This window comes from Gymnoscopelus braueri (assembly GCF_963280865.1).
Source record: "Gymnoscopelus braueri genome assembly, chromosome: 5".
Lineage (NCBI taxonomy): Eukaryota > Metazoa > Chordata > Actinopteri > Myctophiformes > Myctophidae > Gymnoscopelus > Gymnoscopelus braueri.
In genome coordinates this window covers 12,168,833-12,195,065 of record NC_137606.1, presented here as the reverse complement: position 1 = coordinate 12,195,065, position 26,233 = coordinate 12,168,833, and the positions used below count along the sequence as shown (strand labels likewise).

Here is a 26,233-nt window from a genome sequence, read left to right as displayed (position 1 = left end):
ACTGCGGACGACGCGATAACGCGTCAAGTGCTACTTTGTCCAGTTGGCCGTCGACGCGCTCGACGCGCTGGACGCGCGTTCATTGTTTAATCTCTGATTGCGCTATGCTGCTTAATATTCAATGTTATTCTCGAGTTCCACTTACTTCACGGACATCTGCATCCGGTTTCATGGCCTGGATTCCGTTTCCGGTTTTTGATTTTTTTCCCCAGTCATTTTCGTCCAAAATAGGTAAATAAACGATTTTTCACACGGTATAACGGACAAACGGACAGCTTCTCTTCTATAATCTATGGTCTGGGTGACGATCAGTCATCGCCGTCGTATATCACAACGTAATTTTCGCTGATCAAAACAATCTGGGTGACGTCACATCCGTTTTCATGTTTTTCCTTGTCTAATCTATGAAGAAGGGTGAGAGAGACCCAACGACATGATCACGCTGTCATGTGCTGCTCTCTGGTGGCGGATTTGTGCTGGGTCTTTACATTATGTGTCCTTAAATTATTTTCATGAGAAAAATTCAAAATATAAAAATAAAAAAACACGAAAATTGCTGGCACTGGGGGAGTACTTTATGAAAATACTCTGGCAGTCAAAGAGTTAAAGACATGCACGCAACAAAGGCTGGCTCAGCACGCACACACGCACCCACGCACACACGCACGCACGCACGCACGCACGCACGCACGCACGCACGTCGTTTTTGAGTAAAATATGTTTTTTTTTTTCAGTGGCTTTTCTACAGCAGACACGCAGCTGTGAGCTCTGGTGTTGGTAGTTTTCCTAATCCATTCATGGTTGATTGTTGTCAAATCATTTCATACTCTATGTGAGGCTGTGCCTAGGGCTGTCCCCTAAAAGTCGACTCGTCGAGCGAGGAGCCTGACGTCAACTCGCATTCCTTGAGTCGAGTCGTCAATGCCATTGTCAAAAAAAAAGAAGTTTTTTTTAAATGTTTTTTTTTAAATAATCAAATCGATTAATCGAATATTCAAATACTTACAGGTCGAATAATTCGAATGCTAAAAATCACTATTTGTGAATGCCCTAGGATCTGGCGACGTCGAAGAAAAATAACGCTCATTCAATCTGACTGCTTTTCCAATCGTACTGTAACATATTATACACAAAAAATAGAAGTTTCGTTTGCAATGCTATCCATTATATAAAATTTCGAATAAAATATATAACATATGACAACATATATAACAAAGTGAACCAAATTAGGAGTTAAAATCCTTTGTCTTTTTCTAACTTTATTCGGTTTCATAAAATCATTTCCATGAAGTCATGGACAGATTTCTTCTCTCCCTATTGGCAGCAGATACTCACACGATATAATATACTGTATCTGCTTAAAGCAGGAGCAGGAGGATGAGGCCTGCTTCCTTAGACAGGATTTAAAATGTGCCACGCCACATGCCTTTGATCTCAGGACGGCTGTGAATAATCAGCGGGCGGTGCACTAGATTTCATGGGGATAAAGAACAAAATATGGATCCCTCCACCCAACAGCTTGGGTCTGCCTCCATGGCTCCAACAGAGCTGCTCATTAGTAGCCATGTAAACACACCGGGAGCCTCGCTGGGCTCTGTGACAGAAGGATAAAAGGAGATAGCCGTCAGCATATAGAGCTGGAAATGACACCATTCTAGGGATTTGGAGCACTCAGTCACCCTTCTGCATGCATTGAAAATGTTGCTTCTTCGCACACCTATCTGGAACACATGCATACATATCTGAATGTGGCATACAGTTAGTACGAGGCGTACTTCCCTGTCGGGTGATTAGAAGGCTTGTTAGCTCTCATGCATTGAAGGAGGCATGAGCTCGGCTCTGGGCTAGGCTGGCAGAGGGAGTGTAGTGCCCAGGATTACTTAGACAATTGACACTGGGTGAAAAAAGTAGATCCCTATATCTCAATGAATGGGTGTTTAATAATCCATAAGTGGACAAAAATATAAAGCCCTACAATGCCACAGATGTTACCTATGCAAAATAGCATATAACAATGACTAAATCAAGCATATAATAAAACAGCACATGTAGCAGATTTTGTGAGGAAATCAACAGGGCTTTGATTTGCTAGGCGTGTGCGAAAAGTATAAATTGCCTTATGAATCAACACATAACAACAATATAATGTTTGTGAAAGTAAAATAAGACATGTGCTTGACGTAGCTTATTGATTGACAAGAATCAAACAAAAGATGGAAAAAAGGACTGCATCTAAAAATATGTAATAATTAAAAAAAACTACACAAGACTGCACAATGTTTCTGAATGTCAAACAGTATTTTTTATGAATGACCTTCACTGGTCTTGTTCCTCTTTAATCATACTCCTCCCAATCACCCGGTATTCTAAAAGAAAGCATCCGCATTCATCCATTTGGAGGAATGCCAGCCTTGGAAGCAGTGTCCAAATTCATTCTTTATTAGTATTTCCCTGAGACCATTTGAAATCAAGAGGCAGTAAAAGACTGACAGAAATGGCTCAGCCCAGTAGAGCATTGGAATGGGGCAATCTCAGTTAAGTTACATAATGCACACATTTGGATTTAAGGATTAGATAGAAGGATTAGATTAGTCACATCGTTCTCACGCCTACTGCTCTAAACTTTATGGAAATGTAATCTTGATACAGATGTGGCCCATGTGCACTTAGTATTTTGGTTTTATCAGTTTTTAGCCTTTAGCCAAAAATATCAATGAGAAGTCAATGGCAAATGTCACCAGTCACATTTTTTGTGTCGAGTTAAGGACAATTGCTTGTGTTTCATTTTTCAACATGATACAGTACATTATGTGGACAGAAATACATAGTGTCAGTTGTGTAATGTGTGAAAACCAAAGTGTTTGTGCCCAGTTTGTGCCCAAGGCACAAACAATGGGCAAGTCAAAATCTCTCATGGCACACATACCTTCATAGCAAAGTGAGCTCTACAAGCTCACAATGTGTCACATCACGAGGCATTGTGAGCTTGGAGATCTGCTATTTTAGCTAATTTTAGTTAATACATTTTTTTTAAATGATGTAACATTTTCACCTATAATGACATGCCCAAATAGGGACACCAGGTCTAAAGTGGTTAAAATATATATTTTTAGGGCATAGAACTCGTCTCTGTATTGGGAAATAAGTGCACAGATATAGTAAATAAAAAAAATATTCATAACTTTTTGTATAGTTGTATAGTGAAATAATAATGTATAAGTAGGGCTAAGTACTCACATTTTTTACTTAAAGGCATACTAGGTAACGTTTTCAACAAAACTAAAGTTAAATTGTATATCTTTTGTGAGTGGCAAAAGTTTCACAACACCCACTCCATGAATTTCACCCCCGGAAGCCTTTTATTTATATATTTTCTATTGAACGTGGACTGGGGGGACTTTCCCGGGGAAATGACGTCATCTGGCCGGAAAACGGAGGTGGAAATGCACTGGTTTCCTGTTTGGCCAGGAACTACCGCAACGGTTTCCTGTTTGGCCAGGAACTCCGCGCTAATAACCAAAAGGAACCTCACGCTGATTTTAAGAGAATGTAGGATTAGAAGATCGAAAAAGAACAGAAAAAGAAAGCACAGCTCATGGTAACTAATGCTCCACTGGCTAAGAGAAACGATCCGTAGATAGTATAAAACAATTAAAAGATCGCTTTTTGAAACGCTTCCGGCTTCCGGTGAAAACGAATGGAATTCTGGGTAATCGAGGACTATGGAAATTGTATGCAGTGACGGTAGTGACCAGCAGAGGTTGCTAAAAATCGTTAGTTGTGAATTTGCATTGTACAACTTTAAGTAAAAGTATCAATACTGCAATATAGAAATGCTTAGTTACTTTCCATCACTGGTGGCCCATAATAGGTCAAGAACCTAGTTCTATCCTGTGAGGCAGCTTGTACAAGTACACCACCTAGACATGACACTAGTATGTCGCAGGGACTTAACCCCAATCCAACCTTTGATGCTGAGTACTAAGCAGGGAGGCATTGCATTGGGTACCATTTTTATAGCCATTTGTATGACTTGGCCGAGAATTTAACCCCCAACATCCCAATCTCAGGGCGAACACTCTAACCACAAGGCCACTGAGCTCTGAGCTGGTATAATAATAAATGTGTGGTTGTCACAAAATCCCAAGGCACACCTGACCTGGACCTGTCTAACGGCACACCAGTGTACCTCAGCGCACCGTTTTGAAACCACTGGTATATAACTAGTACACTTCTGGAGCAAATCTAAGAATGCACAGTAGGCCAAAAAGGAAGTCAGGACAGCGTTGCCATTTTTAGTATTATCATCCTGCCAGCCTGAGGGGACAGGCACCATAATAACTTGAGACCTCAAATTATAGCCATTAGAGAGGAGCTCAGACTCCTGACAAGTGACAGCCGCTTTCCTCTCAGCAGAGCTTGACGATGTCCTTCAGCCCGCATTGACTCGGCTAATAAACAATGCCACCGATTCAACATCCCAAGGGCAACGCTCATCTTGCTGGTGCCACCGGGGAGTATTAGATATCCATCTGTTAAATAGGGTTTAGTGACAAGCGGAATTACTCCGGGGTAAAGGTCACGCACAAAAGCGTTCTTCGATCGAATTCTGCCACACAGTAAAATACAATCAATAATAATTAAATTAATAACAGCAATGTGCAGTAGTATTGAACTATGTGCCGCAATCTCAAGCAAATGCCACTCACATTGACATTCTTTCCCCTTCTGTGGCATTTTGTGGGGGCAATGTAAATTGGCAGCGCTCCAAGCAAGCGGCAGTGAAGTGGGATACAGAATGAAAACGATATACATCTTGGCTGGTTACCTGGAAATTAGGGAGTTCCTGACTTCCTGTGCCATAATCATGATTATCAGAGGAACAACAAAGATGTGTGGGTACTGTTAGTCATCAATCATCAAGCAATTTCCTCAAGAAAAAGTTTCTCAGAATGTATTATCTGTACAGTAAGTGAGAATGTGTCATAGTAAATGTGGCATGCTTCCCACTTACATTTAGAATAACCATGACAGGAAGTCCACCTAACACTGTCAATTAGCTGTGTAATCTGGCTGTGTCGCAGTTAGCATGCGTCACCATTACGCAGAGAAACACAGGACAAACTAGAAAAAGTGCTCCTCGGAGCACAGGTCTCCGCCAGGTCAGGTACGTTATTGTGGCCTCCTGGTGGCGCTATAATAGGCCAATGTGAAAAGGGTGCCATTTGTTCAAGGGCTTTTCACTGCAATCGGACACTGCATTCATGATTTGAGGCATTTTGTTCCAAAAATATGTTTGCAAAATTAGACCTGCTGGTGGCGCTATAACAGGCCAATGTGAAAAGGGTGGCATTTCTTCGTCGGCCTAATAGAAATGTGCGTGTGAAATTTCACGGAAATCGCAAGCTGCGTTCATGATTTGAGGCATTTTGTTCAAAACGGAACAATCCTGCAAACTTTGGAAGCCAATTTTAGGCAATCAGGATGGAATATGGGAAATCGGATAAATCCGTGTTGATCACATGACTATAGAGATACTGTGTACTGATTTGTGTGATGTTTGGACAAAATCTGTAGGAGTAGTATCAATAAATGTGTTTTACACATATCAGCCTCCTGGTGGCGCTATAACAGGCCAATCTGAAAAATTTGGGCCAGAGGTTCTGAGTTGGCATCCAGGGAGTGTGAGTGCACAGTTTTGCAGCGGCCGGGCCAACGGTGCCAGAGATTAGCTGCTAACGGACGGACAGGACGGACACACGGACGGACGGACGGACGGACGGACGGACGGACGGACGGACGGACGGACGGACGGACGGACGGACGGACGGACGGACGGACGGACGGACAGGGGGTAAAACATACTCTCTCGCCATGCCTTTCGGCCTGGCGGAGACAATTAATTGCATTCAAGTTGTGCTAAGTGTTCATGAGAGGAAAGGAGTTGACATTGGATGCTTAATCACCGGACCACCGCGGTTGCTAACAACTGGTTTTCATATTGAAACAAAGCCCCATTTAGATCCAAAATTGTCCTGGCTGACATTTCTCAGATGCTACTTAGCATGCGGAGCTGGCTGCAATTCCGCTGGCGCGTTCCTCCTCGTAATGCAATCATGTTGTGCTGTGCCATCGTGCCTTAAAGTTTTCATAAAGGCTAATGAATCATCAAAATCACAAGTTAAGAGCCCTGTAATAGCTGTCGAACGAGACCTCATCGGGAAATGATAAGTATTTTGGCTTTGAGGATATAAGCTATGCTCCAGGAATATGACATTAGTTTACATATTGGTCTGATGATCACTGCTCCGTTGAAAGCATAATGATATCATAACACACAAACATTCCACGCTGCAGAGTTTAACAGCATGCCACTTTTTTTTTAAATGGAATGTAATTGCATTTGTTCCCCCTGGAAACAAGCCAATGGCTTTCTTGTATTTTTTTTATTCCTATCAGCTGACCTTGTATTGAACTGTACTTTCATGTGCTTTTTTTCTGCAAACTTCTAATAAAGTATTCAATCAATCAATATTCAATCCCCCCCCCTCCCATTACAGCCAGCTGGATGGTATAATGGCAATGGAAACGAAGTATACAGCTAGCTATGGTTTCCTTTAGAAATACCTCTGCAACTCTACTGTCTGTAAACTGCAGGAATTGCATTGCAATAGCAAGTTAGACACACAAGGACATGCATTTGGTATTTACCTATTTTGTAGGCTATAGCATTAACATTGATGGAATTTTGCTCCACCACAGACTACTTTCAGTGGGCCCTGAATTGGCCAGTGGTACTAAGAAAACAATTGAAAAGCCAAATAGACCATTTGTTCTGGTAAAAAGGATCCTAAACTGTAAACGCAGACAAAAGACAATTCTGCAATGTGGATACATTTTCAGATGAGATAAGGTAATTTGATAAGTTATTATGAGGCATAAAGGCACCCTTGCAGACCGGCCGGCTACTCATTATTCAAGTACAGTCTAAAAACAAAAATGGAGCTAAAAGCACTTATTTGGCCCGTAATCATAGGGGAACTTGGTGCTACAACATATAGCACATCTCTTAAAGGTGCCATTCCAGTGGTAGGCGACAGGTGGCCTGTCGGCAAATCATTTTGACACTTTGAAATACTATTGAACTGAATCTCTAATCTTGTCCAGACTTGCAAAAAAGGACATCACGGAAAGGGGGGAAATGCCTTAAAGTAAACAATACACTGTTTCTCTCTTTTCCAAGTAGAGACCTTGAACCATGAAAGAGCTCTTGTTCGAAAGGAGTATGGCTGTCTCCACTAGATAAAGATTTTACTTTTTGATGGACTAAATAGCCTCTAACTGCTACATTCAAGGATGGAGCATGCACTAAATCAGTGGTTCTCACCCTGGGGGTCGGGACCCACAGAGGGGTGCTCACATGATTTTGGAGGGTCCCCAGATGACAGTAAGTGACAATTTAAGGAAATACCTAAAAAATAAATAAACATAAAATAGAATTGAAAAAAAGACCCAAAACTGGTCAGACATTGGCCAAATCGTTAAATAATATAAGAAAGAGGCACAAAAAAAGCTCACATAGATCAGCAATTTTCACAATATTTATCTGTAGAACCGAGTCAAACTAAATGTAATGCCTACAATTCCAAGTGCTTGTCAGGGTGGGGGGTCCCCAGTTCAAATATTATTATTTTGGGGGGGGTCGCAGCCTGAAAAGGTTGAGAACCAGTGCACTCAATGATTACACAAATTGATGTATTGTACGCAGCTGTAACATTTGAGACCACACTCTTTTCTATCAGTAGTTATACCACACACACTTTATTTATTAACTTTTATAGCAATTTAATTATGTTATTATTGTCTATAAGGTGGTGTGTTGCATATTCCAGTTCTGGCCCACCATCTAATGGCGTAGGAAAAACATGGCCTTGAACTTGCCAACTCCTGTGCTATATACAGTAGCTGTAGAACCTTTGTCAAATGGTGCTATATACAACCATCACAGGTAGCCCGTATATAGGTTTAACAGCTTAACCACAGAAGAACCCCTATGTGTGTAGTGTAGTGCAGAGGTATCTCAACCTTTCAGGCCACGACCCCCCGAAATAATCACATTTGAACTGGGGACCCCCCCACCCACCAAGCACTTGGAATGAGTTGAGGCATTACATTTTGTTTGACGCTGTTCCGCAGATACATTTTGTAAAAATAGCAGATCTACAAGCTCACAACACCGCACAACGCGAGGCGTTGTGAGGCCTCTTTCTTATATTATTTGACAATTTAGCCAATGTTTGACCAGTTTTTATACTATATGTTTGTTGATTACTTTTGATGCAGTAATGGTCTTTTTATTTTCTTTTTTTAGGTATTAAAAAGGTCTTAAAAGTCCTTAAATTGTCACTTCACTGTCATCTGGGGACCCCCCAAAAAAACATGTGGGGACCCACAGGTTGAGAACCACTGGTGTAGTGTATGCAGGCTATATAATCCTCATATGGCATTTTCAGTTATTTCTTTGTAAGCAATAATGACAGGCCATAGCATCATAAGGGGACAACTCCATAGCTGAGCTTACTGTCTGAATAGGCAACTTTTCGATATCTTTCCTGTTATGTCAAATAACACACATTTAAAATGACACAAAAACAATAGCCCAGCCAGCAGCTATAGAAACAACTTTAGAAACTCCACTTAAAACTTGTGCAAGTGACATTTCTCTTTTTATGATTTTCTTTTTTTTTTAAACACAAAACAAGAACTGAGCCTCGCGATGGAAATACATTTCAAAATGACCTAAAACCACTCTTACCTTGGTTGTCTTCTGTCACTGGAAGGGGAAGGTGTTTTCCCGCGTGGACTGTGTCTGTGTTGTTCAGAGGAAGGTGTTTTCCCGCGTGGACTGTGTCTGTGTTGTTCAGAGGGGCTCATGGTGACGCTCCTAAATGAACCGTCCTCTGATGACTCCTCCAGCCTCAGCTGTGGGATGCTGCCGTGTCCAAAAGCCATGCTGCTCTGTCCACGTGCGCACCTTAGCCTGCACTGTCCCAGACTGTTCCTCCTACTGTACAGTAAGCCTACTTTGGCAGCCTCCTCTTCTTCCTTCGTGTCGGTTAGCCGGGGCAAGCAAGGAGAAAAGTTGGCTCCAAACCGAGGATTCTTGCTGTGGGAAGAGCTGCGCGCACCTTAACCTGCTGCACTGGCAGCATAAATAGAGCTGTACTTTAGGGGGCGCCCTCGCGGCCACCTTCTGCGTTAAGTTGACTGACACTCAGTGGTGGAAGTACATTTACTCAAGTACTGTACTTAATTACAATTGTTTTTACTATGCTGGAGTATTTCCAATTTTCTGTACTTTTACTTCTACTCCACTACATCTCTGAGGCAAATATTGCACTTTTACTTCACTATAATTATTTGAAAACTTTAGTTACTTTGTTTTTCTTCATAAAACATGCATGAACCACCTCAGCCCTGCACTATGAAAATAGCGGATCTGCAAGCTCACAATGCATCGTGATGCAACGCATTGTGAGCTTGTAGATCTGCTTTTTTTTTTTTTTACTTATGTGAAATGAGACATTCTGCATAATGAGTAGGGCTAGTTACTTTTTGTACTTTAAGTATATTTTGATGCCAATACTTTTGTACTTTTACTCAATTAAGTTTTGAACACAGGACTTTTACTTACTTGTATTTCTACATTGTGGTATTGATACTTTTACTTACTGTAAGTAAAACATCTCTGTACTTCCACCACTGCTTACACTTAAAGGTACATTTCACCTATTCTCAACCTGTCTGCATTGGTCCTCAAGACTCCTCACTCATGTTCATTATAATAAGATGACACCATTTCTGTCTACTGTCTCAGATGAGGGCTGTGGACAGTTCAGAAACATGGCTTACTAACCATTAGGCCTATATTGTCTAGGCTGCACATTAACATCATTGGTAGGCAGGATTTCAAACAAATGTAATGGTAGTGTGACGGTGGCCAGTATGTCACATTTGACTTGCCAGTTATTATAAGAACAACATCACCTTTTACTCCTTCTAAATAAATAATTCAAATCCAACTCACAACAATAAAAATATCGAATGCACAATAAATTGCGGGGTGCGTAATTATTGTGAGAATAATCGAATTAGTACTGCAAACGACTACGCCACCTTTTTGATAAGAGGTAAGGTCCTCTGTAACACTTTCTTTCCCTTCTAGGCTATTCACAGGTTCGAGTATACCCAGGTAAGTATAACACTTTTGAATGAGAACAACACTTTTAGTAAAATATCCCCTGAAGAGAACTGGACACAACACAGGTTTGTATAAAAAGGTAAGTACTTTATTGTCCCTAATAACAGTGGCATCTGTGACTTAAAACAATTGAAAACATAAACACAAAAATATAGCTGCAAGCAGCAATAAACGGGTTCGAGGCATGATAAGCAAAAAGCGATATGGAACAATAGCACAATAAGACATAGAAACAGAATGGATTGAACTTGAGACAAAGCAGCCCATGCAACTAACAAATGAGCATTCTCAATAGCTGAGCAGAGTGCTGAGGGATGGTGGCTAGCAATCCAGGGTTAAGGACCTCACTCATGGACACCTCAACCCATGGCCATAGACAGGAATCGAACGTTCAACCTTCGGACTCACAGGCTGTCACACTAGTGATTGAGCCTGACGGTGTCTGTTGAAGATCATAGACTCTTGCCTTCTGCCATGAACCGAGCCCCTGTTTCACTAAAACTAAGATCAGTGGTTCACAAAGCATTTATCAATAGTATCAATAGTCTCCTCTGTACCAAAACTAGTGAAAGTAGCCGATCTACAAGCTCACAAAGCGTTGTTATCCAAAAAGTTGTGAGCTTGTAGATCGGCTATTTTCACAAGGATACATTGAAAATAACTACTCTCAAAAAGGCATTTCATGTTATCTTTAAAAATTGCATATGCATTAATTAACACTAGTCCATACCCGGTCGACGCATCCGTGGGGGGATATGCCCGGGAGGCAATTCGTCCCATAGCTCCCATAGGCCACCCAGGCAGGGTAGGCCTATATATATGTTACAGTATGATTGGAGAACCAGTACGATTGAAGAATGCGCGCTCGTTTTTACCACCCACCCAGCACTAGAGGGAGCCACAAGCCAGGCTTGTGCACAAACATATATGGCCACACACACACACACACACACACACAGTCACACACACACAAACACACACGCGCACACACACGCGCACGCGCTCATGCTTTTTTTGGTTTATTGAAAGCAGGACTGTTTAGATACTTTTATTGTGTTCTGGCTTTTGTTTTACTTTCTCCCTGACACACACACACACACACACACACACACACACACACACACACACACACACACACACACACACACACACAGTGATCCATGAAAAGAACTATTCTGTCCCTATCGGTTTACAAATCAAACGGCGCTGAGTCGACTAGTGGAGCGTCGGCCGGTCACCGCGGGCACTCGCGCCTGGAGGCGCGAGGGCGCGCTTCCTCGGCCTCAAGCTCCACTAAGTCGGCGCGCCGTGCGTGTGAACGCGTGTTCAGCGTTCCCCTCATAGATATTATGGTTCCCCTAGCGTAGCTTCCTGGTTGCTATGTGGGGGGGAACAACAAAAGACAGGTCTCCGTCGGCGCATCAAAGCCCCGCCTCTCCGCGCTCTCCTTCTCCTCCTCGGAGGAGGAGGAGAAGGAGAGAAGGAGAGGACGGGACGGTTTAAAACGCGAGGAGGAGGAGGAGGAGGAGGCTCTGCACAAACATATATGGCCACACACACACACACACACACACAGTCACACACACGCGCACGCGCTCATGCTTTTTTTGGTTTATTGAAAGCAGGACTGTTTAGATACTTTTATTGTGTTCTGGCTTTTGTTTTACTTTCTCCCTGACACACACACACACACACACACACACACGCACACACACACACACACACACACACACACACACACACACACACACACACACACACACACACACACACACACAGTGATCCATGAAAAGAACTATTCTGTCCCTATCGGTTTACAAATCAAACGGCGCTGAGTCGACTAGTGGAGCGTCGGCCGGTCACCGCGGGCACTCGCGCCTGGAGGCGCGAGGGCGCGCTTCCTCGGCCTCAAGCTCCACTAAGTCGGCGCGCCGTGCGTGTGAACGCGTGTTCAGCGTTCCCCTCATAGATATTATGGTTCCCCTAGCGTAGCTTCCTGGTTGCTATGTGGGGGGGAACAACAAAAGACAGGTCTCCGTCGGCGCATCAAAGCCCCGCCTCTCCGCGCTCTCCTTCTCCTCCTCCTCGGAGGAGGAGAAGGAGAGAAGGAGAGGACGGGACGGTTTAAAACGCGAGGAGGAGGAGGAGGAGGAGGCTCCTCTTCCTCGCGAGCCTCGCGTAATAACCCCCCGCCTCGCAGCGCCGTCCTCCTCCTCCTCCTCGCGAGCCTCGCTAATAAACCCTGTCTCGAAAAGCCCCGCCTCGCCCCGAAGGAGCCCCGTGCCTAAAAACGAGCGCTCTGTCTTCAATCGTACTGGTTCTCCAAACGTACTGTGACATATACCAGGCCACTAATGAGTTGTGAGTGAAGACAGGTGTGATTGGTGATGAGTGAGAGCAGGTGAGAGGGGTGGATCCAATCCATGGGAATAGGGAGAAGGTTGCTGACTAGATGACTCTTTTCTACACCCACCCTGACTAACCTTAACCTCAGTAAAACAACGCCTAAACCTAACCTCAAGAAACACTATTTGTTATTTATAACTAAGAATTCCAAATGATGATCACCTCAACACATTGTTGGGGAACCAGTGACCTATGGACTCACAGGCTGCCTTTTTTAACTGTTTGGTTGCTACTATATATGTCTATGAAATTAATTGAAGGACCCCAACGGAAACAAGTCCGCAAGGACTTTTTTGGTCGGACCTTTTAGACAAAAGTATTATAAATGTAACTGTGTTGTTTTACATTCTTTTGCCTAATAAAAATTTCAATCAATCATTTTCAAAGCCTCTCTTCTCATTGAGCTAGAGATATGGTCTTGATGGTGTCTGTTGATATCTATACGTTTTTCCGTCCGTTATGAACCAAGCCTCTGTTTAGCTAACTACTCTAGATCACTGGTTCACAAAACATTTACCAATAAAGATTTTTTTTGTCTCCTCGGAATGGAAACTAGTGAAAATAGTCGATCTACAAGCTCACAACGCGTTGCTATCTGAAAAGTTGTGAGATTGTAGATCGGCTATTTTCACAAGAAAGCATGTCATACATAAAAAACAACTACTCTCTAAAAAGCAATTGCTTCCGTTCAATTGCTTTTAGCTTATCATTCATAATTGTGTGATCAACGGTGTCAAAGGCCTTCTGGAGGTCCAGCATGACCATGCCGCAATATTTGCCCTTGTCGACCTCTTTTTTGTACAGAGGGGTCACTCTTGCTATTTTGAAGTCACTAGGGACCTAGTCTCGCATGGCCAGACTGTTGACTCCCACAATTTTCAAATGTCTCCGGTCATACAGTCTGGGACTCGGAAGCTCTGCTCATGATTAGAATATAAACCGGATGTGAAGCCGCCTCCCCACTTCCGTTTCGTCTTTACAGTCACACAAATGTATCCTGATATAAATACAAATCATCTAAGTATATTTAGCTTGCTGCTTAGCAGAAATGGAAATAAAAAAATAAAATGTAAAGATATTTTAAAATATATTTCCGTGAACGGAAGTGCCAGTTTCCTCTCTCGGATTTTCGGATTTTCTCTGAGGTGTAGTTCCAGACTCTATATAGCATTCGGAGATTGTGGAATAGTTGTCCTGCTACGCGAGACTACTAGGGACCCGTCCCTGTTTGATGGAGAGGTTTATTATGTGAGTGATGATTGGAGCAATGGAGGCGGCAAGTCTTTTAGAAATTTGGAGGGAATATTGTTGAGGCCTGTGGCTCTGTGTTGTTGTTGTTCAGTTAGGAGCTGTGCTCATTCTAGACTCAGATTCATAACATTACTTGGAAAATACCCTTTTAATGTTGTTTATTATAAAGTAATTAATTTCAACCAATACTAGTAAAATATATGTATGTTTGAAAATATACAGAAACGTACAAACATTAACATTTTGTAGAATTTTGTCGATATTGTTGATGCGGCACAGATGGGGTCTCATCCTCTGTATTGACGAAACATGCACACTTTATCCTGGCAAAGAAAAGGCATAGGATTAGTGTTGGTTATCTGTAGTGCAGATAACCACTAAAGCCCTATATACTTTGTCGTAGGAAAAATTGCATAACTTGCAGATGTACAAGCTTGTAGATTGGCTATTCTTGCTATTTTTTTGAACATTTAGGGAAAAATAAATTTCCGGCCTAAAAACATGCCCAAAAAAGTAGGACATATGTCCTATCTTTATCTCCAAGATCATGACTGGTAATTCTCCCAGGAGCATACCTTTCTCTCACAGGCATCTGCTCGATAGTTTCAGGCAAAGGTCGACCAAAGGTCTCTGGAAGGAAGAGAGTGGCCAGGGCAGACAGAAGAGCCAGAGAACCCAGCAATAGATATGGTAGATTCTTGTAGTATATACCTGCATATGGAGAAGAGCACATTTTAATGACTTAATAGTTTAGTATGCAGCATGTGCAATTGTGCATGGTAGTTCACAAGTGTTGAAGTACCATACTTCTGTCAGGAAACGCCTAATTAATTAACTAATTATTGCATATGGAGATAGCAATTATAGTTTGACTTGGTGGTACGCTTCTACTCTTGGGGATGCTCCCTGCAGCGGCACTACACAGGGTTCCCACACATTAATATCAATACATAAAAAATCAAAAAAAACACAGAGACAGAGCAGAACCCCCCACGAGATAGAGCAGAATCTACAAAGCTTGAGGCTGGGGTCGGAGGAGATCTTTTCATATAGTAGCAGCAGCAGCAGCAGCAACAGATTTGATGGGTCAGGAATGATGGGATAAGCTTCACTGCCATCAAGTATAAGTCAAACTATTCAAGAATCTATGTAGATCTTAAAAATCACTTCAGAAGTATCGGTTCAGATGCAATAGTTATTACTCCTAATAGTAATAGTTATTACTCTTTGACAGAGTAGAAGTTGACATTGCAGATCTATATGGACAGAAACATACTCAGTTGCATGAGATAAGGAGCAAGGATGCCGCCCACTTTGGCAACCGTGGCACAGGTGCCAAGACCCGTGTTTCTGATGGGTGTTGGGTACAGCTCTCCGGTGTAGGCAAAAATCAGTTGGAAACTGGTGGAAATGCCCAATTTACCCAGCATCTCCAGTACTATGGACATGTCAGGTAGACCTAAGCAAACAGAAGAATAGAAGAGAATAAAGTAGAATAGATGCATGTATCTATCTATTTAGATATGTTGTATGTGTGTATATATTTATGCATGTATGTATTTGTGTACATACAGTGGTGTGTTCTACCGTTATACGCTGTATACACCGTATACAGTCCAGATTTTTTGGGGAAAAAGCATATACGGTCTAATAACCATTTCATCCATTGCAAACGCGAGAGCGTATACCCACGACCACGCGCATCGTATCGTATACCCTCCGAAAAAACCTAGAACACACCACTGTGTACATATGTGCATGCAAGTGCTTCACATTACTGAATGTACAGTATATCCAAAATGTGCAATGATTAGCATAATATGTAGGCGCACACACACACACACACACACACACACACACACACACACACACACACACACACACACACACACACACACACACACACACACACACACACACACACACACACACACACACACACACACACACACACACTTCTGACTGGCATTGGTTTTATTTGGCATTAATGCACTCTTGGAGCCTGGCCTTCCTCTTTTAGATAAGATTACGTCCCAAAGCTGTATGGAATGCTGTTAAGGATGACATTTTGTTTCATCTTTAGACTGAGAAGGAGTAGTCTTGTAACTTCCAACATTCATTAGTTTCCTATGATAAAGTCCCTACAGTCACCTTGTGGCACCAGCTGAATGCAGTACAGCATTCCTCCTCCGAGAACCAGACAGATTGCCAAAGACAGCCGCCTGGGAAGACACTGCAGCGCCAGCCAGCTGGAGACGGACGCCGGCACCTCCACGGCTGCCGAGATGAAACAGTTGAGAAAGCGGTCGCCGTGAAGACTGGATGTGTTCAGGGACAGGCCAAAGAAGCCACTGTTTATAGAGAACCTGGGAGGGACACACACACAGCAACAGTCTCTGTCCCAGCAGTAAGTACTGATCAATCAGCCTGATCTCACACAATTTAGTATACATTGCACAGACCCAGTGCACGTCATTCCGTGCATAGTCGTGTAGAAAATCCGAAAATCCGTGCATATGTACGGCGAGTCCCACGGTGGGCGTAAACGGTTGCAACCCGGAATCAGAGCAGTCCCCACAACAAAATGTACGATTCTGTGCCTATCGGTACACAACTCAAACAGCACTGAGTAGGCTCAAGCCAACGTCGCAACGTTTGGGACGGAAACTCGTTCGCTTTAGCTCACTCGGTGGTCCCTCACGTGGCTCCAGTTCGCTTGAGACTGCGCACCTCCGAAATGGTTTATATATGTATATATATATATGTATGTATGTATGTATGTATGTATATATGTATATATGTATATATGTATATATGTGTATATATATATATATATATATATATATATATATATATATATATATATATATATATATATATATATATTATGGATGTACAATTTCTCCCTATAGAACATACATGGGCAACTGGCGGCCCAGGGGTCACATGCGGCCCCCACCTTCACTTAATGTGACGCATTTTGAGCTTGTAGATCGGCTATTTTTGCTACTTTTGCGTGACATAGAACGGCGAAAAAAGTTAAAATACGGATAAAAAGTATGCAATGTGAGCCTCTGGAGTGATCGTGGAAATATAGTGGCTCTCTCCATCATCAAAGTTGCCCACCCCTGCTATAGAACTTTCACTAGAATACAGACCAAAACTGTACACTGTTTTGAAGCACTGTTATTACTTTTATTACTGAATATCCACAGATTCCCAATAATGAGACTCTTTGCCAACCCCTTCAGCTTTTGTTTTTAGTGTGCTATTCTGTGAATTTGCAGTCTGTTACCTTGAAAAAAAAAGTATAATTAGTGATACATTTTCGCATGTCAAACATTCATCCCCACTGACATGCACTCGCATATTCACACGGACAAAAGGCACCCTCCCTTTTCTCTTTGCTACCGTGCCTGTATACACACACACACGGTGACCCACTCTGAGACAGGTGACACATACTCAGTGGTGGAAAAAGTACAATATTTGCCTCTGAGATGAGTAGAAGTAAAAGTACTGAACATTGGAAATACTCCAGTAAAGTAGAAGTACCTCCAAATTGTATTTAAGTACTGTACTTGAGTAAATGTACTTAGTTACTTTACACCACTGCATATACTACGTCTATGTGTCTTAAGACATGCAAAAGAAGCACATACTTATAGACATACCCTTCTACAGTATGTGTGATAAGGTGAGTGCAAAACAACCTGTGGATACTCACCACACTAGGAAGATTGTGAGTGTTGCATTTCTGATTTTGGTGAACCTTAGCAGGTCTAGAATGTTGTGGCGCTCCTCTGGGTCGCATCTGTCGTTTGCGATGTCACTCTGCAGCAGTGGTGGAAAAAGTATTCAAATGTTTTACTTAAAGGGACTACACCATGAATTTTTACTTTTCCTTCTTTTTTGTGTTTTTGGTCTCCCCTACCTCTCTTCTATCTAAAAAAATACCCCAGTTTGAGCACTCAGGCTTTCACAGCATATCTGGGGTTTTATGTAAATTGGTCTCAAAACAGGCCAAACTGATTTGCCCCCGCACGTGACGTCACAAGCGATACAATCCCTCCCGTTTTTCAGTTCCAACATAAAAAAAAGAAAAAAAAACTTGTTTTTTTTTTTTCTTGTTTTTTTTAGTTTTTACTTTTTCCACACAGAACCAGGAGATAACATGCATACAAACTGGCTCAATAGCGCCACGTGCCAAATCAGGACAATGTGGTATTGCAGGTGAAAGTGCTTTATAAGCCAGAGAGAAGTTAGTTCGAATGAGTATATCTGAGGCTTGATTTAGGCTCAAACCTTTTGAAAAACGTTTGAGGGACATTTTTTTTTTAATTCATGGTGTAAATCCTTTAAGTAAAAGTATCAGTACAGCAATGTAGAAATACTCTGTTACAAGTAAAAGTCCGGAATTCTAAATTTACTTGAGTAAATGTACAAAAGTATTGGCATCAAAATGTATTTAAAGTATCAAAAGTAAAAATACTCATTATGCAGAATGTCCCATTTCAAGTTTTTAAAATATTTTGAAAATAGCAGATCTACAAGCTCACAACGCGACGCGTTGTGAGCTTGTAGATTGGCTATTTTCAAATAGCTGAAATATATATAGACCTTAAGTGGTTAATGTTATGTTTAGTAATACAAATCTAAATCTAAAAAGTAACTAGTAACTAAAGTTTTGAAATGAGTATAGTGGAGTAAAAGTACAATATGTTCCTCTGAGATGTAGAAGTAAAGATGAGTAGAAGTAAAAGTATTGAAAATTGGAAATACTCCACTAAAGTAAAAATACCTAAACATTTTACTTTTAATTGAATGTTACTTTACACCACTGCAGCATCAGCCTCCCTCTCAGTTCATTGTGTATTCTCCCTCCATGCCAAAATGTTATGTGTCTACGGCTGTTATCAAAGACAAATGTGAAGTCAATTATAATGGTCGCTGTCTATTTGTGAACATAATGTTAGATGTAGCAGGGCCCTTTATACTGTGTCTATTAGGCTTCATGCCTTGCACTCCAAAACGTCTTTTTGAAGTTTTTTGTGACACATCTGGTAGCTACGTGGTCATTACAGCATCTGTTAGAAATATAATTCCCAGTGTTGGGGCCAGAAAATTGGGATTACAAATAGTATTTTATAGTGTTGAAAAAGAATATGCAAGTGAAGAATTATATATATTAGAAATAAATGTAATTGAAAAGGTTAAACAGTATGACTTAAAGTCAACTTACATCATAACCTTCAAGGATGACCTGCGGAGCCTCTACGTTGTTCTTCTTAGCAGCTTCTCTCAGTACGGCCTCAGCCTCCTCTATCCTTCCCTGAGAGATCAGCCACCGAGGAGACTCTGGGATGAACCTGCCTCGCAGGTAGGAGAGAGAAGGTCCACGCTTTGGTTATGGAACACAGTAGAGAGAGGTTCACGCTCAAACAGTTAGAGAGCTTTACCTCAAAAGCAATTCATGGTCCCATACAGGTGATTACAGTGAACAGAAAATATCATCCTTTTAAAATGCAATAATTTTAAGAGAAAAAGACGTCTCCAAAAACTAAAATAACCTTCAAATCTATACTGAAAATGTTACATTATAATTTAGTCATTAAGCAGATGCTCTTATCCAGAGGAAGTGCACAAGTGTGTATGCAGTTTCAATGTAGTGCTTCAAAGAAGGATACCAGTTATAGGTAGGGTGACCATATGTCCCGCTTTGTGCGGGACAGTCCCGCATTTCAGTGACTTTTCATGCGTCCCGCAAATTGAGACACTGTCCCGCATTTTGATTGACAGACTCCAGTTTTCAAATGTGCGTTTAAAATCTTGGTTTTTTCAACTAACTGGCTGTGCGCAGCAGAGCAGTGGAGCCTGTCATCAGGGGGCGGGCCGAGTGTGTGTGTGTGTGTGTGTGTGTGTGTGTGTGTGTGTGTCTGTCGAGAAACGCAGCCCAAAACACACTCGCCCCAAAACACACTCGCCCCTATGTTTTTCGCCGACCGAGGCCGCCGGATATACCCGGGGCAAGTGTGTTTTGGGACGAGGCGTTCTTGTATTCCACCAGCAACACTTGATTTCATTCACTGGCTTGTTTACAAGTCGGAAAGAAAATAATCAGGAGCTCAACAACATAATAAGAGGATACAAGAGCTATCTGTGCTAGCTGCAAAGTGTGCATATTTAAGCAAGTATTTTAAAACAGTGAAAGCTACCGGGGAAAAGAAACAGAAAGTGATAGACCCCCGCCACGACTCAAACTAGCGACCACGTTGTGAATAATTATAAACAAACCAAGTTGGGGGGTAGTTTGATCAAAACCGAAGGTATTGAAGAGGAGGACACGGAGAATGTCACGGTCATCAGAGATCAGAGGATTTAGCAGCTGCCATTCTGATAATGTCAGGAGCAATGGACCAGGCAACAGTGACACTACGACCAGGTAGGTAGGGTCCAACCAAGTGTTTCTAAATGGACTGCAGTCTGCACAGATCCCTATCCATCAGATCCAAAGTAGACTAGGTATTTTTTTGCGACCAAAAGACCATGTATTATGCAAGTACATAATGAAGTTGACCAAAGTTTATCAGCTGCATTATATTTGTTATTAGTGTATGTCTATCCTCTGAAACAAAGGGGTTTATAGAGAGAACTTGGCATCACGGCCATTCACTCTGCGTACGACGCGACACCCTCACTCTCACAGATCCGTGATTTCATTAAAAAAAATTGATTTACATTTTTTTGATAATAAATCGGTCAAATCAGGCAAAAATAAGAATTAAATAACATAACCCTAACCTAACCTAACCTAATCCTAACCCTAAAACCGAAATAAAGTAACCAAAAATAAAATAAAAATGTACAAAATCCGAAATACGAAAAAAATGTGTCCCGCGATGTCCCGCAAAAGGGGTTCACCTGTCCCTCAATGGGCCTGTTTGGAGATGGTCACCCTAGTTAAATGTGACTGATATTGTACTTCTAACGTGTGAGGGGGCCGTGTTTTTAATTATACATATATTTTTTCTTTTTTTTCTGTAATAATTGTTTTGGGCAATGAACAATAATTGAATTTGAATTAATTTGAATTGATTGAATTGATTGAATTGATTAATTTGAATTAATAAAATAATGAAATAAACTATTAGCATCTATACTACAGTGAGCTGTCACAGGTAATAGTGATAATATTAAGTCCCCAATATTATGAGTAAAACTGTCTCAGTAGTAATGGTTCTTCTACAATGACTGCAACTCACCACCAGAGGAACATGTAGAGCAGGCCAGGCAGAGCTAAAGCCGGCAGAAGATACTTCCAGTCCCTTATGAAATAAGCAAAGAGAGGCAGCATCATGTAGCCAACAGCAAAGGACAGATTCATTCCCAGAGACAAAAACAGGACACGTACGTTTCCTGTCAAGATCTCAGTACCTGGAGGGAAGCAGGGGGAGAGTAATACACCAAAATAAAACACGTATATCGGCTAGAGCTCCTCCGTTCCACAGATTTCCATATACCAAGACCATACATGGGCAACTGACGACCCGTCCTTGGTTCTGGTGACTCATCCTGCCCTCCTAATGCGTGAGGGGGCCGTGTTTTTTCAATTACTTTTTTCATTTCTTTTTTTTTTTTGAAAATTAAAAAAATAAAATACAATAAAACATTTAAATAAAATACATGAAAACAAAGTAATCGGAAAAACACGGCCCCCTCACGCATTAGGAGGGCAGGGTGAGTCACCAGAACCAAGGACGGGTGTTTTTGATGAATCTAACATGGTTAAAATGGAGTTTGAAGTTACAATGGGTTTGTATAGGAAGGGGGCGTGTCTGATAAAATGAATATCAAATATCTAAATAATTAATCAAGCAACTTAAAAACTGTCTGGTGGGTTCACAATCACATAGTATGGGAAATGTGATTGGTAGGTTTGATTGAATAGAGAGTATGCACATGCGTCACCTGTCCACACCCCCCCCCCCCCCCTCATCTAGACTGAGTGGCAAAACATTGAGCAGCATGGAGCGTTAGTTTGGAAGCGCTCGTTGGAAATCACTAAACAATCCAGCGTACCACCTGTTTCTAAATGTCACATAATGCAGGAGGACGTTGCGTTTTTCAAAACGAGCGCCTCCAAACTCTGACACTTTGAAAAATAATCACCTGCACGGAATGTATTGACAGAAAGTAGCTCATAACATGTCTACGGAGGATTTTTATGAAACAAAAACTTTGCAGATAGAAAGAGGATAATTCGAGCTTTCCGTACAGCTGCCATGTTGGTGAGTTTAACGTCGTTTCATACAATCAGATAGGACTTTTCTGTTTGGATGTATGGGCTGTCAAGGCCAGAAAGTAGTTTTTTGCCACTCAGTAGGCGTTCCGCACAACTTCCGGGTACGATGATGTCACATGCATAGCCTCTTATCCACACACACCTGTGTTTCCAGTATAATTGGGCTGGACCATAGTCAGGATGGCAGAGGGGGTGGTTGTGATGTGTTTTGGTAATTGCTAATGATATTTAAGTTGTACTGAGAAGGAATCATTACTTGCATAGTTCATTAAGATTGTTAAAATCATATGTGTATTTATATATTCATGGTGTTTATTTATGTATTCATGTATTTATTGCATGTTTGAGAACACACCTATTTGAATGGTGCAGTCTAGCTCACCTGGGCATAAAAGGCGGCTGCCAGTGAATATCTAGCGATCAGTCAGTGAGAGAACTGAGTGAAGAGCTGCATGTGTTCATATGCTGAATAAATACACCTTCTGGTTAAACCCTACTCGAGGCCTCTGTACTGTTTCGAGTCGCAAGTCGGGCATTCTAACAATGTTACATTCAGCACATTCCCATCCATTCTCAACATGTGAGTAGTTGTTGCATACCTAAGACAAAAGCAGTAATATGGTTGGAGTTCTGGCCCAAAGCAACGATGAAGAAGAGGATGGAGAACACCGTCCACGAGGGAGAGAAGATTTGGACAAAGCTAAAAAGTGCCTGGACCGCCGTGGTTGCAAACAAAACAGGCTTTCTTCCAAACCTTTAAAAAAAACAAAAAGGAGACACAATTAAATGTGTTTTTTTCTCTTTCCTTTGCAATTTATAATTTACATGTTAGCAGTGGTGGAAAAAGTACTCAAATGTTTTACTTAAGTAAAAGTAGCAATAATAGCAAATTTTGAATTCCGGACTTTTACTTGTAACAGAGTACTTCTACATTGCAGTATTGATACTTTTACTCAAGTAAAACATTTGATTACTTTTTTCACCACTGACAATAACCAACATACATCTGGATCATTTAATCAAAAGAGGCCTTGGAGCAGTTATAACAATAAAAAAAGTTGTCATTCTACTAAAACATACACATCTGGACAAAGGGTCAAACTGTTATTTATTATTGGTGGATTATAAACCAGATAGACCAACAATAACACAGGATAACTGACTACTAACTATCCTGAAGGTAAAAGGGTGCAATCACATGACCATGACCATGAATCCTTATGTCACACATGGGAAGTGGAGGACAGTAACGGTGTGCATTTACTTGAGTAATGCACTTCAGTACATTTTATGAGTATAGTCTATGAGTATTTCTTTGTATACTTTTTTGATTGCTTTCACTCCACTACATTTCAAAGACAAATATTTTACTTTTGACTCCACTGCAACTCTAGGAAGGCTGTAAAGTACTCATTAATTTCAGGCCATTTCCCCACAAGCCTGAAGAGACGGAGCGTCATGGGTCATGATTAAATAATCATGCCATGGGTTTCAAATACCTGTCTGAGATCTGTCCAGAGAAGAAGGATCCACACAGAACTCCCAGATAGTACACTGAGGAGGTGAACGGTTGCTTCCACTGGTTGCTGCATACCAGGTCAAACTGCAGGTTGAGAATTTACAGTAAAGAAAGATTCCGGGTGCACCTTTGGTTAAAATAAAATTGTATTCACTAAAGTTATGGATTGTGTAGCGTTAACTTGAAAGTGTAAACACACGCACGCACACGCGCACGCACTGACCTCCGTGACGATGGTGGACTGGTAGATGTCTTGGCTGTAGCTCCATCCGTCCACACAGCTCTCCTGTCTCAGTTCAGTGAGGTTCACGTCCCGACCTGGGATGTAGCCCAGAGCAGACAGGTTCCTGACCTCGTCCAGTCTGTACCGGTGGCATCGGCTCTGCTCCTCCTGTCCGTTCACCACCTTGTCAAATATAATAACCTCTATTACAGTGCAATAAGCCGTATGTATGGTACGTATGGCACGTATGGCAACTAGGGATGCACCGATATGGAAATCCTGGGCCCCTACTGATACCGATGTTTAAAAATAACAATTTGACCGATAACAGATAGCCGATACCGATTTAGTTTTGGTTGTTATTAATTCAAATTTAAACTAGAAAAAAGTGCTCCATGGAGCACAAGTCTCCACCAGGTCAGGTAGGTTATTATGGCCTCCTGGTGGCGCTATAATAGGCCAATGTGAAAAGGGTGCCATTTCTTCTTAGGCCTTGCACGGTAATCGGACACTGCATTCATGATTTGAGGCATTTTGTTCCACAAATGTGGTTTGCTAAATGAAACCTCCTGGTGGAGCTATAACAGGCCAATGTGAAAAGGGTGGCATTTCTTCCTCGGCCTAGAGGGAATGTGCATGCAAAATTTCACGGAAATCGCTTTCATGATTTAGGAATTGTGTTCAAAACTGACCTATCCTGCAAACTTTGGAAGCCAATGTTAGCCAAGTAGGATGGAATATGAAATATCGGACACATCCATCTTGATCACCTGACCATGTGTGATTTTTGGACAGAATCTGAAGGAGTAAAAGCAAAAAAAATGTTTTACAAAACTCAGCCTCCTGGTGGCGCTCTAAAAGGCATATGTGAAAAATGCAGGGCAAAGGTTTTTCCTTCGCCTCTAGGGAGTGTGCGTGCAAAGTTTCACGCAGATCGGTGCAGTTATAGCAAAAAACGTGAATCGGCCTGTTATAGCGCCACCATGAGGCTGATTTGAAAGTTTTCAAGTGGCATTTTTTCCTGGGCCAAGTGGGAATCTACGTGGGAAATGTCACGGAAATCGCATGATGCTTTCATGATTTGAGGCATTTTGTTCCAAATTAACCAATCCTGCAAACTTTGGAAGCCAATCTTAGCCAATCAGGATGGAATATGGAAAATTGGACAGATCCTTGTTGATCACATGGCTTTAGACTAAGATACTGTGTACCGATTTGCATGTTTTTTGGACAAAATCTGTAGGAGTAATATAAAAAAAAAGTTTTGCAAAAGTCGGCCTCATGGTGGCGCTATACAGGCTGATCTGAAAATGTTGGGGCAGAGGTTCTGTCCAGGGAGTGTGTGTGCGACCGGGCCAACGGTGCCAATGGTGGCGGAGATTAACTGGTCGCAGACAGCAGGACGGACACACGGACGGACAGACAGGGGGCAAAACATACTCTCTCGGAGACAAAAAAGCAAATACATCTTCATAATGAAAAAAAAATACAAATTCCATTTTGTACACTCTCAGAGTTACAGACCCGTAAAGTGTCGTTTTGCTTCATATCGGTCATTTAGTTGGGGACCCCCGGAACCCTCTCAAGGAACCCTGGATTTCTACAAACCCCTCCCTTGAGAACCAATGCAGTAAACCATACTGCATATTAACAGATGGAAACATGTCGTGCTCACCTCTACTGGGATGATGGCCTTGCGCCACTCTGCAGTTAGGTTGACATCTGGAACCAGGCAGTGGTGGCGGGGGGTGTCAGCCAGGAATATGACAGAGAACGCACTCAAGCCATTGGGAATGGTGCTGGCACAGAGCAGGAAGAACAGGGTCTGCTGGAAGGGTCCCCACTCTCCAAGGAAGGCTGTGGTCTCCTCGTAGTCCTTCATGGCCAAAGACGCAGTGGTCTCTTCGTAATCCTTCATGGCCTAAGACTCAGGAGTCTGAGAATGAAGAGAATCAAGATTCAAGAATCTCCTCTTCTTGCTGACACTAAATACCTCATCAAGTCAGGTGATGTGTTAGACGCGTCCGGGAACAATGGTCCGACAAAATACAAGCAGTCTGTTGGAAATGCCCCCCCCCCCTACTGTCCAAGACCTCCTCATAATCCCTCATGCCAGTGCCAGCGGTGCCAGCCGCTCTACATTTGACCGTGTGTGTGTGTGTCCGTCCGTCCGTCCGTATGTTTGAGCACGGCAAAGAAACAACACATGCGCCACTTCAACACACACACACACACACACACACACACACACACACACACACACACACACAC

At 42.0% G+C, this 26,233-nt stretch overlaps 1 protein-coding gene across 1 annotated transcript; it reads right to left on the bottom strand.

The window, feature by feature from the left end:
* Positions 1-1,434: 1,434 nt before the first annotated feature.
* On the bottom strand, positions 1,435-25,844 carry LOC308085764 (organic cation/carnitine transporter 2-like; the record flags this gene model as incomplete). Its single annotated transcript, XM_080429075.1, has 12 exons — positions 1,435-1,594; positions 8,816-9,166; positions 14,494-14,629; positions 15,195-15,377; positions 16,070-16,269; positions 17,646-17,752; positions 19,161-19,287; positions 21,181-21,352; positions 22,820-22,974; positions 23,720-23,823; positions 23,963-24,145; positions 25,638-25,844. 12 exons carry the CDS (start codon positions 25,842-25,844, stop codon positions 1,435-1,437), a joined length of 2,085 nt encoding a protein of 694 aa, XP_080285201.1.
* Positions 25,845-26,233: the final 389 nt, after the last annotated feature.